Raw genomic sequence first — 19,541 nt, forward strand, 5'->3', positions numbered from 1 at the left:
CGCTGTCGTTGATCCTGCCAATGAAAATTATTCTCTGTGCATCCCAAAGTACAGACGCCATAATCTTGCCATTGGGCTGTTGCGTTTTCCCACGCTTTGGAGCGGGTTCATCATGTGCAGTCCACTCGGATGACTGTCTATTGCAATTTAGGGTGATGATGGAGTTATTTTTCATCCATTGTCACATATCGATGCAAAACCTCGGGTTTATTACGCTTGATCATCTTCAAACACTGCTCCGAATCATCAACTCCTCGTTGTTTTTGGTTAAAAGTGAGCTGGCGTGGCACCCACTTTGCACAGAGATTTTTCATACCCAAATATTCGTGAATGATATAATGTATTCATTCAGTTTCAATTTACGGTCGTTCAAAATCATTTTGTGGATTTTTTAAATATTTTCGTCGGCTACAACATCTTTTGGCCGTCTACTGCGTTCACCGTCTTCGGTGTTCAGTTCGCCACGTTAAAACTTAGCATATCAATTCTTGATGGTTGATTTTCTTGGGGAAGTGTCCGCAATATTTTATCAACACGCGAAATTCCTTTTTATCCATTTTTTTTGCTTCACTCAAAGTACTACAATTCACAAACTAATGATCAGACGGCTGTCAAATATATGCACGCCTCTTTTAAAAGTTTGGGCTAACTAAAAAACATAGGAATTTACTACTAGTAGCGCCATCTTTGTGCCCGGGATTTTTCAATTGCCCTATTATTATAGCTTAGGATTTATTGATTTGTAGATGTATATTTGTTTATATTTTCAGGTGAAGACCAATGTTCTCAGTGGCAAAAGTACGTATGGGACATGCTAGAGAAACCAACTACTTCGATAGCTGCCAGGGTGAGTTATGGGACCATACCATTTAAATGATTTATACTTACAAAGGGGCTTTAATACTAAATGATATTTACCGCTAAACTTTTGACATTTCTTTGATATATCCGATATTAAGTAGCTCATTTTCCGCATAGACATAAAATTTATTGACGTTTAACGTTTCGAAACATTTTTTTTCGAGACATTAGATTTTATACGGTAAGTTTGTCCTTACGACAATTTTTTCGACGATCTATTTTTTTTTGTGTATAAAACTTAGCTTGCGCATGATTGGTGCAATTTTTTTCTTGTAAATATGACATTTTTTTAAGGTTTTTTATTTTTATGTCTGCTGATGATATTGATGGTGGTACAAATTGATGGGTAATAAAAATGTTAAAAGTTTCAAAAGAAATAAAACGCTTTGAGCTAAATGTTTATTCAACTGCTGCTCGAAAAGATTTATTGCGTTTAAGATTGAGTGGTTCGAAATAGGGAAAAAACATTCAGTCGCCCGATTAAAAAAGAGTTGTTACGAGTTATCCGTTCGGTCCAATTTAGAATTCGGAGTATATAAATATTTACTTTTTACTCTTACTTTTCTTCACAATATTGGTATTTTTTTAACGAATTAACGACACCTTTAAATTTTATATTAACTCTTCACGAAATAGTCGTGAAAACAGATATTACAAATATGATGCCGCCTTTTTTAAAACCATAAAATGGAAAGGAGATGAAGGAATGTTCGTCGGGTCGGTCAGTCGGTCGAAATGTGTGGCTGCCGCTACGATTATTTGTCAGAACACTCACTACCATTTTTGGAAGGAATTTGCACGAGAACTGAAAACACTGGTTGAAGAAATACTGTTTATTTCAATGTTAAATGATACATGTGGTCGACGGGAGAATTGAAAGGATCTTAGGTTAGGTAGAGGAAGTACGGTAGCGCTGTGGAAGTGGTACTATTACAAGGGGATGGAGAAAAGAAAAGAGAACGAGACGTCGTCGTGATGGTCTTTTATAGCCTGGAACTGCATGGTACCAATCCACCGGCGTTGCCAACCTTTGTAGTGGTTGTTGATGAATTCCTGGTTGCCCAAAGTGTCGTGGCGGTCGCCACATAACTCCCCTCCTAGTGAAACTGTCGTGGAACGTACCTCTATGTGGTGCAGGTTCCGGACTACACCCGCAATCACGCAAACAAACGCCCGGGGACTGCTGGTGAGATGGGGATCCCAACCTGAGCGAGGAGTTTTACGGGATCAGCTGCCATCGGAGTTGTAGCAGGACGTCGTTCGTCTTGGGGCGTTTAGCTTTGTTTGAGGGTACCTATAAGTGTGTTACGTGTCCCGTTTCGTGATGCGAGGGTGTTCATGTCTTGCTGGTATACATGATGGGCTTCTGTGGTTTTCGTCCATCAGGCTAGTCTCGTAAGATGTCGACCATGTGATGTTGATGGGTTCCGTTCCTCATGCTACCCTTCCATGTATGTGTCAAGCACCTGTCAAGTGGCTTATGTTGAGTTGATTTACCTGTTGGTCACTTTGATCACGTCGGGATCACCAATTGTAGGAATGTTCGTCGGGTCGGTCAGTCGGTCGAAATGTGTGGCTGCCGCTGCGATTATTTGTCAGAACGCTCACTACTATTTTTGGAAGGAATTTGCACAAGAACTGAAAACACTGGTTGAAGAAATACTGTTTATTTCATTGTTAAATGATACATGTGGTCGACGGGAGAATTGAAAGGATATTAGGTTAGGTAGAGGAAGTACGGTAGTGCTGTGGAAGTGGTACTATTACAAGGGGATGGAGAAAAGAAAAGAAAACGAGACGTCGTCGTGATGGTCTTTTATAGCCTGGAACTGCATGGTACCAATCCACCGGCGTTACCAACCCTTGTAGTTGTTGTTGAAGAATTCCTGGTGGCTTAAAGGGTCGTGGCGGTCGCCACAGAAGTTTGCTATGCGCCGATTTATATATTTTACAATAATTTTTGTTACTTTATCCATTATATCGTACTTCAACAATATTTTTATTTAATTATTTATGAGAATAACTTAAATAATTCATGATATAAAGATACCAAATGATTTTTTCCCTATTTTCTACCACCCCACTGAGTTTTGTTATAAAATGAAAGAAATGACGTGCTCTTGTCGAGCAGCAGTTACATTATGAATGATAAGGCAAATAACTGTTTTAGATGTCCAGTGCAACTTGAAGATATGAAGAATTTCGATGTTGTTTTTATTCTATTCGTGCCTTCCAACTTTTTCCTGGCTTTGTTTTGTTTTTTACATTTATACCTATATATATTTGATGGTGAATGGGCATATGCGATAACCAGTCGCACACGTATTTCGAACTCTATAATGCGCTGTCGGTTATAACATAGTCTTTTTGGTGACTATTTGATTTATTCGACCGTCACAGACATAATTGTCACACGAATATCATTAACTTAGATCAGATTTAGTTTTATTCGACAGTTTTAGGCTGAAAATTTTGCCAATATAAACGCTTTATTATTATAACCATTGCTGTAGGTATCGCGTACTTGAAGAGGTTCAAGGAATGCTTCAATAATAATAGCTAAAACTCGGTATGATCTGTCTTTGGTGATTCGGTTTTATTTTTAGATTGAAGTGCATGAGAATAGATGAACCATCAATTAAATAGCTTAAAATATTATAGTTTTTTTACAAATTTATTTGAAGTACGACTATTATTAGAACTTTTATGTCCCTATAACTCTCAGTGGGTTATAACCAAATTTTTAGACAGTCAATATTCCATAAATAGTTTTATTTTATCGTCGGTAGTGAAATTTCTATTTTTAATTTAATACCTTTCTGATATTTATGTTTTTTGTATTGCAACATTTATATATTAAAATAACCAGCTATTATTCATCAGGTATTGTTGGTATAAATACAAATATATTATATACAAATAAATTAAATACACTACAGAAAAAATATGAACGTTGTATATAAAAACATAGCGGCCCGCTCCGACTTTGCACGGGCATAAAATATATATGCCTATGTCACTCAGTGAAAACATGATTAAAATCGATCCAGTATTTTTGGTTCATTCATTACTGCCCTTGGCCTGCACGCATTAAATTTGGAGTAAAACAATTCCTCTTCCCCTATACTTACTATGAAGATTTCCTGCTATCTTTGGAATATCTAAATTCATACAATTTTTATTACATTACACATTTTTAAACGCAAATTTTAAATTTGTAATATCTCCGAAAATATTTGTTTAATTTACATGCTGTAAGGAACCATATTGATCTATATTAATTGCACACTGTATTTAAGGTACTTAATTCGATAAGGATTAATGCCGTATTGCTTAAAATAGCTTCGTAAATAAGCCATTTTCTCACGTAAAAAGTAAACAATAAAAATGGTTAATGTGGGTTATCCCTAAAAGATAAACATATACCATCGCGGACTTTTTTGTAGACCTTTTTATGGTGTACAATACTGTAGTACATTAATTTGATCTAACTCGTAGGGTTAGGCAGCGTTTTTGCTAATTGCTAAATAAGCCTAAAAAATAGGTTAATTTACGACATCACGTTAGAAACCTCTAAAATTAGCAATGTTGCCTTAGTATATTATGCATGTATTATACATATAAACCTTCCTCTTGAATCACTCTATCTATTGAAAAAAACCGCATCAAAATCCGTTGCGTAGTTTTAAAGATTTAAGCGCACATAGGGATATAGGGACAGAAAAGGCGACTTTGTTTTATACTATGTGTAAGATAAGATATAAAAAAAGTAAATGGAATTATAAAATTTTAAGAAAATTCATAGTTTTCACGTACTACTAACATAGACGTTATTTCTTACATATAATTTTTTTTTATTTTAAATTTATAACTTTTTACTTTTCTAAATTATGTTTTTGGTGTTTTCTTATTACCAGTTTAGAACTATTCATTTTTGATATTTCGACTTTAAGTTTTATTTGCTCCAATAATTACAATCTTGTGGGTTTTAAAATTCCAAGGGACCTTTAAACCTTTAAACCTTTTAACCTTTAAACTCACGTAAACCCTTTCTGAATTTATTTTATACTAAAGACAGATCATTTGACTAGGCAATGGTGTTCTGACATGTTGAAGTAGACTTTAAGAAATAGATTTTTACTAACGATTTGAAGTAGAGACAATCATGAAGTACTGTACATAGCATACTAGATTTATATTACGTTTTATTATCTACGTAGTTGTGGCTCTTATATACTTCTTGTCGTCAATATAGTTCTCCAGATTAGGCTACTTATAATTGACACTTGAGTTCGAGCTAATTGTACATTGCTTCCTATGTTATATAACCGATTTTGATTAATACCGTGTCATTATCTGCTTGTCCTCACATTATAACACGATATATTTTCGTCATTTGCACATGTGTTTTATAGTTCACACACATCATTTTCATCTAATAACGATTATTTTAGTTGTGCGAGCGGTATTATGAAAACAAGCAACTAAAATAATTGGTTTCACTTTTATTACTAACGAAAATAGTTCTATAGGCTTGCTATTAATATGTTATAAATATATATTTATTATATTTAGGTATTATATGTATTCGGCTATTTTAATAACATTTTTTATGCGATTTAAGGGGTTATACTACCATGGTGATATTTTCTGGAAATTTGGAAAATCATATTTTTGTCATCATCATCATCAATTAAAATAAAATAAAGTACTTCAGATGACTACAATGTATTTTATGACATATAAAAATTGCGACAGTTAGATTGGGAGGTTTTTGTGTATTCATCGTATGATCTAAGTGTAGAACTCTGTATCATCTGTTTCGAGCTTTGCAGAAATTGAAATAAATTAACTTGCATTAAACTGCTATCTGTGTTATTTGGTACATTTAGTTTAGTTTCTCAATTGTTTTCAATATAGTTTATCAGAAACCAAATTGAAAGAAGAATACTCTCATTGCTTCTGCTGTTTCTAAACAGATATCCGTTCCAACTTCGAAGACCTCTACATAACATTTAAGTAAACTGTTTCAAAGCTTTTTTACAAAGATTTTTGTCGATGACCTATATACTAGTTTATCTATTTTTTAAGCCACTAACAGAAAACAGAAAAAAATCCAAGGTAGTATAACATCTTAATATCATTTACAATTCAAAAAAATCAATAACCGTTAAAATGGATAGGAAACTTGTTCATATATCTAAAAAACAATCAATTAAATGCATTTTATATACATTTCCGAAATCTTCATCTAATATTTCGTATCATTTAAAATAACATTTGCCTCTCTTGCGACATATATATTTAGCTTGAATATAATTTATTTTATTTTCAGCTGCCATTATGCTTTCTAAACAGCAGTCTCTAATATAAATAGTCGGTTTGTTGCTTTATGTTTCGGATAATAAATCGATATGGAAATACTATTATTTATTGCAAAATACTATTAGGTATCAGGCATTTGTTGATGTAATATTTGAGAGATTTTATTCTAGATAATGGGGTTTTCTTTTTAAATTATAAAAAATTAATTAAGCAAATTCATTTTGGCTCTTTCTTCTTTGTTGTATTAATTCCAACGAATTCAGCGTTGATACACAAATCACATTTCGACCTCAGTATAATCAAATGCTGGTTTATAGATTCATCAAAAGAGTTTGAAAAAGTATGCTATAACTATTTATCTTATACTAATTTCTTTCCATTAGACATTGCTATAATCTTGAGCTAATTTATTAGTTAGAGCTCTCAAAGTCCACCGTCATTTCCTATCTAGTTTAATATGTTCATTATAAATATTCTAATTATCAGCGAATATAAATATAGTTATTTGCTGATGATGCTGTCCTATATCATGCAAGTAAAATCAATTGTTCAGGCTTATTTCGGAGACGAATCCTTTATCCCTACAAACTCGAAGCGGTTTGTTCTACAAAATTTCCTATATCTCAGCTTTACCAGATACCAAAACTTGAAAACGTTCAACATTTTCTGAAGTAAAACTATCTAATATTTTACTACCATCAAGAGTTATAGTTATTGGTGACCTACTGTAACATAACATGAAGAAATAAACCCACATTGTGTTGAAATTCAGCTTCACAATTTGATAGAAATTAAGGACAATTCACATTCATCTCTGAAAATTTTTTTATAATCTCTGTTTAAGTATTATAACATCACAAATAATACAATATTCTTGTTAGAAAAGCTTTTTCAGCTGGGTAACAATTAAGGTAATATGATTCCTCTTGATAATTCAATTTTATGGTCATTTGAAGTACATTCCTAAGGCGTTAAACTTAGATCGGTAATTTTAAATATAGTTTTCTAAATATAGTCTATAGTTTAATAGAATAGGTTTTATTAGAAGTCTTTTTTTAAGATACTTTAGCAGAAAGTTTTACGTAGCTTGCTTATATATAGCTTAGAATTTCATTTTAATATGCAGATAGATTGTAATATTTTTAAGGCCTAATATAGAGCATTTTTATTAAGTGAAAGACGATTTCTAAATTCAGTGTTGTAGGAATCAATTAGAAAGACTCAGAAAACTTATTTGTTCTAATCATTTATTTTAAAAGAGTAAGCAAAAATAAATAGTCGAAATGGTCAAGATGAGTTTTTATATTTGAACGTATGTAAAAATAAAATATTTAAACAATTTATAGGGTAATAAAAACTTAAACAGTGTATTAACATTTTTAGATTTAGTTATTTTCATTTAGTACTTTTTATACTTGCTCAATTGCTTGTATAATTCATCTTCTGTATGGTTCCAAGACTTGGACATTGTTATATTTCGACATCTGCAAGGCTGAGGTCTTTCGAATGCAATATTTAAGTCAAATTCTACAAGTTTCTTTTCAAAATCGTATTGGAAATCAAGTCAAAAATTTGGTATGCTACAATCTATTTGAAACTGAGGAGCAAATTCAGGGACGTAGATTACATTGGTTTGTTTATGTTTTTTTCATGAAAGCTGAAAGCATCCCTCACATATTTCCGTGTTGAAATCGAAATTTCGGGTCGAAAAGAACAAAAGCCACAACGCAAAATTAACACGGATAGATTAGGTTCCATTTAACTGTATTTTCCACTCTCTACTCCATTTGTAGATCTTGTTAACTGCTACTTGTACTTTGCTACAGTATTAGGCAGATCTATATTTTTTGCTGTGATAACTGTGTCGTCGTCAAATGTTCCAAATATTGTTTCTTTTGTTGTTGGGATATCAGCAGTATAAATTAGATACAGGAGTGGTCCCGAGACACTACCCTGTGGAACACCAGCCGCAATAGGTTTACGTCTTGAGAATGCCTCTTCATACGAGATTCTAAATTTTCTTTCGAAAAGATATGATTCCAGTAGTCGACAGTAATTCCGGGGTACCAATTTGTTCATTTTATTTTAAAGCATTTTTAAGCGAAAAGAAAACAGTTAAGAGTTAAAACAATTTAAGTGAAGTTGAAAAGAAATTTTAAGAAATATAGAACGTAAATAATTGAAGTAATAATTAAGTATTTTTGAAGAGTACGATGAATATAATATACGTCTATAGTTTATTCAAAGTTTTTTTGTAAATGCCTCATCAAAGTGTTTCATAATCAGACAATATTATCCATCTAATTTTATTCCAATTAAATAGAGACATAATGCTATCTGATTAGTTCGAACACGTAGACGAATGAGCCTGTTAAAGTCGTCCGGTTGCCAGATGTACGCAAAATTCTTGAAAGCAATAGTGATAAGAGGTTATCACTCTAACCTATAAACTATTGTGGCTGTAGAGTTAACTGTAGTTTTTATATGTACTATAATGTTAAAATAGATTATATTTAATAACATTTTTGTCAAAAATCAAACTGAACTAAAACTCTGAGTTGATGCGGCAACATTGCGATGTTTTGACGTCGCAAATTTCGATGACGCATATACAAAACAACTTCGAATAAACTATAGTGTTGGTTTCTTTTGGGTTTGAAACATTATTATACATATTTTAGGTCTGAATTTGGAAGTGTAGTCTATTACTTGAAATGAAAGAAAATTGGACTATGTTGAGGTCTTAAAAAAATTATACTGCAAATTACCTTATCGATTTGTTTATATTAGAGACAAACTAAACTTTTATATTATATATAGTGTTTTAACATCTCTCGATGTCAATATAACAGGTCAATTGAAAAGTCTCCGGTCTACCATAGCAAAACACATTTTTTTGATAGAATTATTTTTTTTTTATTCAACATAATTCCCTTCAAGGGTGATACACTGATTATAGCGACCGTCTAACTTTTTGATACCCTGGAGAATACGGTGGATGAGGAGGCAATTTGAAGTTCAATTAATGGATTTTTGCCATCGTTTTGACTGACTTGTGACACGGTTTATTGTCTTGATGAAGCAGCACTTTTCTTTTCTTCAATTGCGGCCGTTTTTCGACGATTTCGGCTTTCAAACGGTCCAATAACGCTATGTAATAGTCGCTGTTCATGGTCCTTCCTTTTTCAAGGTAGTCAATGAAAATTATTCCTTGCGCTTTCCAAAATACAGATGCCATAACCTTGTCACCCGACTGTTGCGTTTTCCCATGCTTAGGGTTCATCTATGCAGTCCACTCGGATGACTGTCGATTGGACTTCGGAGTGAAATGATGCAGCCATGTTTCATCCATTGTCACATATTGACGCAAAAACTCGGGTTTATGGCGCTTGGTCATCTTCAAACACTACTCCAAATCATCAATTCGTCGTTGTTTTTGGTCAAAAGTGAGCTTGCGCGCACCCTCTTTGCACACAGCTTTCTCATACCCAAAGGTTCGTAAATGATATGATGTACACGTTCAGTTGATATCTTTAGAGTGTCTGCTATTTCGTTTAATTTCAATTTACGGTCATTCAAAATCATTTTGTGGATTTTTTAAATGTTTTCGTCGGTAACAACCTCTTTTGGGCGTCCACTGCGTTCACCGTCTTTGGTGCTCATTTCACCACGTCTGAACTTAGCATACCAATTCTTGATGGTTGATTTTCCTGGGGGCAGTGTCTGGGAATTCAGCATCAAGCCAAGTTTTTGCTTCAACTGTATTCTCTCCCTTCAAAAAGCAAAATTTTAGCAACGCGCTAAATTCCTTTTTATCCATTTTCTTCACGGTAACAACAGTCGCTCCACTAAAAATGCTATAATTCACAAACTAATGATCCGACAGCTGTCAACCTTTATACGCGCATCTTTCGAGTGTTGAGTGGATTTAATTCTAGTAGCGCCATCTATGTGTCGGGCCGGGGACTTTTAAATTGATCTATTATTCGCAAATCTATTACGTTACGTGTAGACTAATAACGATTCGTTGTTCGTAAACAAAGCCGCGTCCACGGCACGTCACACTGTACCATCTGATTGCCTTCCAGGTGATAGCCATCGTGTCCATCTTGTTTATTGTTCTGTCGACGATAGCCTTGACTCTGAACACGATACCGAGCATGCAGGTGAACGACGAGAAGGGCAACTTCCAGGACAATCCCCAGCTGGCCATGGTGGAGGCCGTGTGTATCACGTGGTTCTCGCTGGAGTACATACTGCGTTTCAGCGCGTCGCCGAACAAATGGAAATTCTTCAAGGGCGGACTGAACATAATCGACTTGTTAGCCATACTGCCTTATTTTGTGTCGTTGTTCTTATTAGAAACGAATAAAAACGCCACCGATCAGTTTCAAGACGTACGCAGAGTGGTGCAGGTGTTTAGGATAATGCGAATCTTGCGTATACTGAAACTGGCCCGCCACTCGACCGGTCTGCAATCGTTAGGGTTCACGTTGCGCAACTCGTACAAGGAACTCGGGCTGCTGATGCTGTTCCTCGCCATGGGCGTGCTGATCTTCTCCAGCCTGGCGTACTTCGCGGAGAAGGAGGAGCCCGGCACCAAGTTCATCTCGATACCGGAGACGTTCTGGTGGGCCGGTATCACCATGACCACCGTGGGTTACGGCGATATCTATCCCACCACGCCCCTAGGGAAAGTAATAGGAAGCGTGTGCTGTATTTGCGGTGTGTTGGTGATCGCGTTGCCCATTCCCATCATAGTTAACAATTTCGCCGAGTTTTACAAGAACCAGATGCGGAGGGAGAAGGCGCTGAAGCGGCGGGAGGCGTTGGAGCGCGCCAAGCGGGAGGGAAGCATCGTCTCCTTCCACCACATCAACCTGAGGGACGCGTTCGCCAAGAGCATGGACCTGATCGATGTGATAGTCGATACAGGTAGGTCCCGATCTTTACCGGCTTCCGACATTCATTGAACGTCTTGATTATAGATCCGTTAATTGATATTTCCCGCAAATCATCCTTTATATTTTTTCCTTCTTACAGTAATTTAAATTTTGTAATGGTTAAAATAGTGATTGCACTGCACAATAAGAAAAACTTAATTAGATTCAGATTTGAGCCACGTTGAGCGAATACCGCTAGTCGACTTTAGAGTCTTCAGTTGTTCTTGTACATAGTCTATTCTAAGTTTTTTTTAGTAATGCGTCATGGATATTTGTGACGTCGAAAAATTGTAATGTTGCGGCATCACGAGTTTTAGTTCAGTTTGGCTTTGACATACAAGAAAATTCTAATCTAAATTAAATAATTGAATTAAAAAAAAATGTTATCAAGTATAATTGATTTTAACATTATAGTACATGTAATATATATAAATATAAAAATAATAAATAATATAATAAATATATAAATAATATAATAAAAACAGAGGTATAATAGTTTGTGGGTTAGATTTGTTTTGTTTACATTGAACTCTTTTCCACACTATCCATGAATACGAGATACATGATGCATAAAAGCAATATTTTACTTTCATTTAAGAACATATTTACCGTAAAAACGTTTAGTTCTTGTTTCCTTCGATGGTGTGTTTACTTGTCAAGTCATATTGGTATCCCTGTATATTTTATTTCTTCTGTTGCTATCTGTGTGCACCATTCTTCATAAAATTAATCACTAAATTCTGTATAATGCCTTTACTATATCTACAAAACAGTTAGTATTCATTCACTCCTCATACGTCCTAACCTAATGCTCATGTTTAATTTTGAACAATTACAATCATATTTGTGCATGCAAATCTTTCACGCCCTACATTACCGTTTTCTATAGTTAAATTCAATTAAATATGTGCATACCTTTAGTTGTTTCCACTCTCATCACTATATCTCAGGAATTTCCAACATTGCACAGCATTATCACATATCCTGAAATTTATCTTCAGTCATTTTCACTTTCCGACTCACTGTCCAATTCAATCATTAAACTGTTAATTTCTAATCTGTCTAAAACATGTTCAGGATTGCACCATTTAATCAATTACTTCCTCTCTATGTCTTATTGAGTTTATCCAAACCGAAGGAGTTATGGTTGACAATGCTTTCTTCCACATATTCAAACAGTTTTTGATGGAATATCCTTCTCGACAAGCAATATATCTGCAATTAATTATTAATAAATATAATGACCAACAAAACATAATCGAATGCTATTGTAACCTTTTTCAGTCAAATTTTATTGTCTTTATACTTTTTTGTTACTGTCTTACCAAGATTGCCACAATGAACCATTGTGAAATATTCAAGTTTCATCAAGATACACAAATTCAAATAGTTTATCTTCCTTGGTCTTATTTTATGCCTTTAAAAATTAAATTATTTTTAAGGCAATATCTGGAAGTTCCATTAAACCTCTCTGAGAGTTATCTTTAAGCCATTTAAACACCTGTAAGAGTGTATGAAATGATGTCTTACATCCCTCAGAAAGCTGCATGTCCTTATTTATTTTATGTGTACTTTCGTTTATATCGATAAAACAATTTGTGTACTTACTGTTCATATACATTTCGTATATTTGGTCTCGAATAGAGCCAATATGGTCAAGATTCGTCACCCACTTTGTATATAGACGGGTTCTCTTGGGGTAATATAACATACTATTCTTCATTTAGTAAGCGATGTTATTCACAGTACCCACTCTAATATTTGGCGCGGCAACCGCTAAAAAAACATTTTCAATAAAATTGTAGGGATTTATATTATTTAATATCATAAATAATTACCTCTCGAACGGAATTTATCTGCAAAAGTGGCCATCTCGTTCCTTTTCGAAATAACCTATAAAAGCTGCAACCAATTTTATAGATGTACTATAATTTTAAAATAAATAATATTTGATAACATTTTTGTTGAATTATTTTATTTAGATTAGAATTTTTTTGTATGTCAAAGCCAAACTGAACTAAAACTCAGAGTTGATGCTTCAACATTGCAATGTTTGGACGTCACAAATTTAGATGACGTATGTCCAAAATAACTTTAAATAGACTACATAATATATTTTTAGAAAACCAAACATAAACTTTATTTGTGCAGTGCAATTGCGACTAAAATAGAGCAGGTCAAATAATTAGCAGGAAATGTCAATTACGGACACCCCATTATTTACAATTAACACTTTTTGCGATTGTTGCTGAACGGCATTCTATGTTAGACGTGACCTGTTTGTGGAATCAATATGTGCTTTGCATGTACAATAACCAGGTAGTCGAAATATAAGTCTCTTGAGGACATTTAATAGTTTTCTTCATTGTTTACCACTCACTATACATTATACAAGTGTACTCTACATGACCAATAGAATAAAATTAGATATACTCTGTATATTCGACGAGGTAACCAATATTGCCCCATTTTACAAGTTTATAATGAATTTATATTTTAAAAATGTATCTTTGATCATTGGTCCTATAAATATCTCTCGCAAAATATTTTTATAACAAAATTACATATTTGAATGATGAGCGTATATCCGTTAACAGTATTCGTTCAAAAATATAAAGGATTTGATAAATATCTGAAAATAAATCCAGTAAATAAAAGCCGGTTTTAATTAATAGTATAATTTATTAATAAAACCAGTCAAACATATTTGTTGTGATATATAATTATAGATCAATCAGCACAAGGCTTTTATCTAGCTTATGTGATTCCAAACAGTTGTCTGGCATTTATTCCAAATATTTGAAATCATTGGAAATAGTCATTAATATAATCTGCTTTCAATTAATTAGATTTAATTTGTTATTTGTGATAAAATTTGTTTTGCAGGTCAATTGAAAAGTCCCCGGCCTACCATAGTAAAACACATATTTTTGGCAAAATTAGTCTTTTTTATTCAACATAATTTCCTTCAAGGGTGATACACAGATTATAGCAACCCCTCGACTTTTTGATACCATTTTTGTAGTAGGATTTGTCCTTTGTTTCAAAATAGGCCTCAGTTTCGACGGTAACCTCTTCATTCGACGAAAATTTCAATAACGCCATGTAATAGTCGCTGTTGATGGTCCGTCCTTTGTCAAGATAATCAATGAAAATTATTCCAAGCGCATCCCAAAATACAGACGCCATAACCTTATCAGCCGACTGTTGCGTTTTCCTACTCTTTGGAGCAGGTTCATCGTGTGTAGGCCACTCGGACTGTCGATTGGATTTCGGAGTTAAATGATGGAGCCATGTTTTATCCATTGCCACGTATCGATGCAAAAACTTGGGTTTATTACGCTTGATGATCCTAAAATAATGCTTCGAATCATCAACTCGTCGTTGTTTCTGTTCAAAGTGAGCTCGCGCGGTACCCACTTTGCACAGAGCTTTCTCATATCCAAATATTCGTGAATGATATGATGTACAGGTTCAGTTGATATCTTAACAGTGTCTGCTATTTCATTCAGATTTAATTTACGATTATTCAAAATCCTTTTGTGGAATTTTTTAATGTTTTCGTCGGTAACAACCTCTTTTGTGATAATATTTGTTTAACAGGTCAATTGAAGGCAATGAGTTTTTGGCAAAATTAGTCTGGAATGGAAATGGAGCAAATGGAAATGGAAATACTATAAGTGTACAATTACAACAGACCTTTTTTGTTTAGCTAATATTGATTATAATACGTTGATACACAAATTTAGTGGTTTATTGAACTTTCATTATTGGTTTATTGAACTGCTTTATTTATTTCACCCACCAATCTGTTTTGCTTTAATTTTTTAGTAATTTTTATGGGTTTTTAGCACTGACTTGAAATGATAGGTGTACAAGTAGGACATAGACTTGCTTCTAAGTAACTATGGGATGGTTTGGTATAGTTTTGGTTTGGGTTCTTCATAGATTTAACTCTATCATCTCTGAAGCTACAAACCTTGTTTAAATATTAGAAAATGTATGGATTCCTATACGTCTTTTTATTGACAAAATCTATTTTATTCATCCAAATGTTGCAATTTTCAGAAGTGAACCTTATTCTAGATATGACTGACTATTATCCTATTATTGTAATTAACATATTTGTTCAGTAATAGTCTCTGGTTGTTTTAGCAATTAACTCACTACATATAGCTTTGAGTGATGAACTTGCTTTATCTTACATTTACTCAATATATTGTTGGATATAAGAATTTCTTAATATATCTACTTTACAATATAATAATCTTCAACAGTATTTCGTAAAAGCTTTAGTAGGTATTGATTTTTCATCCAAATAAGAGGATAGCCAATTTTTATGTAATCAGTTTAATCTTCTACAAATGTTCTCCAGCATTAAACACTGTTTCAAGAATTAGTACATAGATCAAAGGAGAATAACCATTTGTTTTGGTATTATTTAATATTAAATAAATCTGCTTATATCAAAAAAGGTTTTTTTTTCATTAAATAGCAAATATTCAGTGCTAAAACCTTACAAACTTACAAAAACACCAGGTTGATTTACTAATTAATTAGCCAGATGCCATGAGGGTTTTTTTTATTATATTTCTTGGCACGCAATGCGGAATGGTATACTTCTTTAAATTGGCAATGTACGTTAACATGCATTTTTTACATGTAGACAAAAATTAATCTAAGATAATATTTTTATTTGTTTTCTTGCGATATCTTAAAAGGAGTTAGTAAAAATAAAGCGAAATCTTAATTTATTTAGTGAATATTAGGATCGATGTTTACTTTTTTATTATTTATAATCAGAAAATCAGTTTTCTTTCAATCAAAGCATAAGATTATCTATACTCTATTAACAGTCATTTTAATTGGTGTCTTACTTAAAAGTAGTTTTAATTAAATGCTAACTTGGCGAAAACTTTAACTAAGGCAAAGTTGTTTTATAAAATATTTGAGGGGCTTTCACCCTAAAACGTTGACCACGACACATTTCTGATATCTGGGATTTGATAAGAATGTGGTTATCAATTTTAAACTCGATATCACTGGAATCGTAACAGGTCAATTGAAAAGTCCCCGGCCTGACATATAGATGGCCCTACTAGAATTAAATCCATATGTTTTCAGTTAGCCCTAACCATCAAAAGATGCGTGTATGAATTTGACAGATATCGGATAATTAGTCTGTGAATTATAGCATTTTGAGTGAAGCAACTTTTGTTACTGTAAAAAAATGAATAAAAATGAAGGAATTTCGCGTGTTGATGAAATATTGCTTTTTGAAGAGAATAAATATAGTTGAAGCAAAAACCTGGCTTGATGCCGAGTTTCCGAACACTGTTCCAGAAAAATCAACTCTCAAGGATTGGTATGCTAAGTTTAGACGTGATGAAATTAGCACCGAAGACGGTGAAAGCAGTGGACGCGCCCATAAGAGGTTGTTTCCGACGAAAACATTCAAAAAATCCACAAGAGGATTTTGAATGACCGTAAATTGAAACTGAATGAATACATCATATCATTTTCGAATATTTGGGTATGAGAAATCTCTGTGCAAAGTGGGTGCCAGGCGAGCTCACTTTTGACCAAAAACAACGAGGAGTTGATGATTCGGAGCAGTGTTTGAAGATGATTAAGCGTAATAAACCTGACTTTTTGCATCGATATGTGACAATGGGTGAAACATGGCTCCATCATTTCACTCTGAAGTCCAATCGACACTCATCCGAGTGAACTGCACACGATGAACCCGCTCCAAATTGTGGGAAAACGCAACAGTCGGCTGGCAAGGTTATGGCGTCTGTATTTTGGAATGCGCATGGAATAATTTTCATTGACTACCTTGAAAAAGGAAGTACCATCAACAGCGACTATTACATTGCGTTGTGGGACCGTTTGAAGGATGAAATGAAATGACGAGAAACGGCCGCATGAAGAAAACGAAAGTGCTGCTTCACCAAGCACCATGTCAAAAATATATGAATTGGGCTTCGAATTGCTTCCTCATCCACCGTATTCTTCAGATCTGGCCCCCAGCGACTATTTAATGTTCTCAGATCTCAAACGAATGCTCGCTGGGAAGAAATTTTCGTTGAGTGAAGAGGTGATCGCCGAAACTGAGGCCTATTTTGAAGTAAAGGACAAATCGTACTACATAAATGGTATCAAAAAGTTGGAGGGTCGCTATAATTAGTGTATCACCCTTGAAGGGAATTATGTTGAACAAAAAAAAATTTTTACCAGAAAAAATGGTAGACCGGGGACCTTTCAATTGACCTGTTGTTGTCTGCTACTTAAAAGACAAACAACAGATAGACATTTCCAGATAAAATATTTTTCAGCAAGTTCATAAAACAATGAACTATTGTTGACATTGTGTTAATGGATTTTTTAAATTAACATTAAACTAAATATAACTCACTAACTAAATATAATATTATTTCTGTCATATTAACACGTTAATATTAATAAATAACGAGTAAATTGTGGTAGTTACCACGTGGACATTGTCACAAGCTGATTTTGATCAAATTAGTTACTTAATGCTCTTTTACGAAACTTCCACGAAGTGTTTGGGAAGCAGTTTAGTTGTTCAGTCAAATAAACAAACCTCGTAATTCCGAATTGTCACGTAACTGGAGCATCATAATGGACAATCTGAAACAGTTTCCAACAGGACAGTCAACGTAAATTAAAATTCAATACATTCTGAACCAGATATGTCTTGATTAAACGCAGATATCGTAAAGTCGATATTTGTTAGTTATTCTTATTTATTATAAACTTAATTAGAAAGCTGAATAGAAGAAACTATAGTCAATTCAAGATAGCAGTAGCAGTGACACGGGAAACGTCGCAATGTTGCCGCAGCTACTCTGAGTTTTAGTACATTTAGTGTCCGACACATATTCTATTAAATATAATTTATTTTAACATTATAGTACATCAAAAGCATTTATTATCGAAGGACTTCAGACTACCATTAATTTTTACAGCCACAGTAATTTATAGGTTAGAGTTGTTTTATTATATATACATTGAGCTTTTTTCTACACTAGTATCGGTAAGGTTCTAAACGCGTTCTTGTATGTAGTGGTATCCCCCGAAGGCCTAATCTATTTAATTAACAATTGTTGATCTGAGTAATGTATTTTGCTTTCATTAGAGAACATATTTATGTTTTACGCTTAGTTCTTGTTTCTTTCGATCCAACGTCTCCTTGTAAAGTCATTATGATATTTCTATATTTCTCTTTAGTTTATCCTGTTACTATCTATATAAATCTTTCTTGATAAAACTACATTTAATCACTGCATTTTCCTTAATGGATTTGCCATATCTGCAAAACTGTTAGTGTTACTTCTCTACTCATACATGTTAACCAGACGTACATGTATATTCTGAACATTAACACACATGCTCATAAAGCTTTTACACTCTATAATACAATTCCCTACAATTAAAGTATATTAATTGTATACTGACCTTTAGTGGTTTCCTCTTTCATCACCCTGTCTTGGTAATCATCAACATTGAATCATAAACCAACATTCATCAAGTTTTATTCAATCACAGTCACTTTCAGAAACACTAATCAAGTTAATAATTAAGCTGTTTGTCACTCTATCAAAAACTAGCTCAAGATTCTACTAGCTTTAATTTTTTAGATCAAGCTAGCTCAAATGTTATTTCCAACAATGCCTCTTTCCATAAATCCAGACAGTTTTGGTTTGAATATCCCCCTCGACCTGAATATCTATTCTAATAATTCTTTGCAATACCCCATATCAACTCAATTGGATTAAAAATGCAGTGATAGGGAGGGAGACATAATGCTCTATGGTCATAACATTCAGTAATCTGATCTACTCTGTATATTTTCTCAGGCTTAATTCCAAAAAAGTAAATTACATAAAATGCAATGCAATAATTTGAAATAGTCCATTCTTTAACTTGATTTCCTCGAAACTTATTTTATGTACTTTAAGCCATTCCTTAATTGCAGCCTTTGTTGGTAAACTAGTTGATTTTCTCCACCAGTTTACTATATATATAAGGTAGATATGGTGCATTGTACATAACAATAACTGATGGTTCCTCCAAGTTCTTTAAAAGCTGATTTTCAAACTTCTGCAAAGACAAGTTATGGTTCATTTCTTCATGGTAGTCACCCTTGGACTTAGAGAAACACTAATCCTGCACCAGGAATAAAACGATTCCTGTTTTCAGCGCGAAGAACTATATGTCTGCAATAAATACATGTTATGACTAAAACACCTAATCCATAGTTATTCCAACGTTTACCTTTTTTCATGAATTTTTGTTGTCTTTATACTATATTTATTATCATCTTGCTATGAGCAACCCAATGTACCATTCTGAAATATTCATGGCTCTTTTAAATATATCAATTAA

The 19,541-nt window shown here is 33.6% G+C and overlaps 1 protein-coding gene across 4 annotated transcripts in view; it reads left to right on the top strand.

The window, feature by feature from the left end:
- The window catches only part of Shab (Shaker cognate b), a 190,610-nt gene that overhangs the window by 105,595 nt on the left and 65,474 nt on the right, over nucleotides 1-19,541 (top strand). For all 4 annotated transcript variants that reach the window (XM_076407100.1, XM_076407104.1, XM_076407102.1 and 1 more), the window contains 2 exons: nucleotides 771-847; nucleotides 10,275-11,121. In XM_076407100.1, coding sequence (XP_076263215.1) covers nucleotides 771-847; nucleotides 10,275-11,121 — 924 coding nt within the window. The remainder of the gene's footprint in view (nucleotides 1-770; nucleotides 848-10,274; nucleotides 11,122-19,541) is intronic.

The sequence above is a fragment of the Rhynchophorus ferrugineus genome, unplaced genomic scaffold, assembly GCF_030347505.1.
Source record: "Rhynchophorus ferrugineus isolate W39M unplaced genomic scaffold, kcgeb_rfMv2 rfM6, whole genome shotgun sequence".
Taxonomy (NCBI): Eukaryota; Metazoa; Arthropoda; class Insecta; order Coleoptera; family Curculionidae; genus Rhynchophorus; species Rhynchophorus ferrugineus.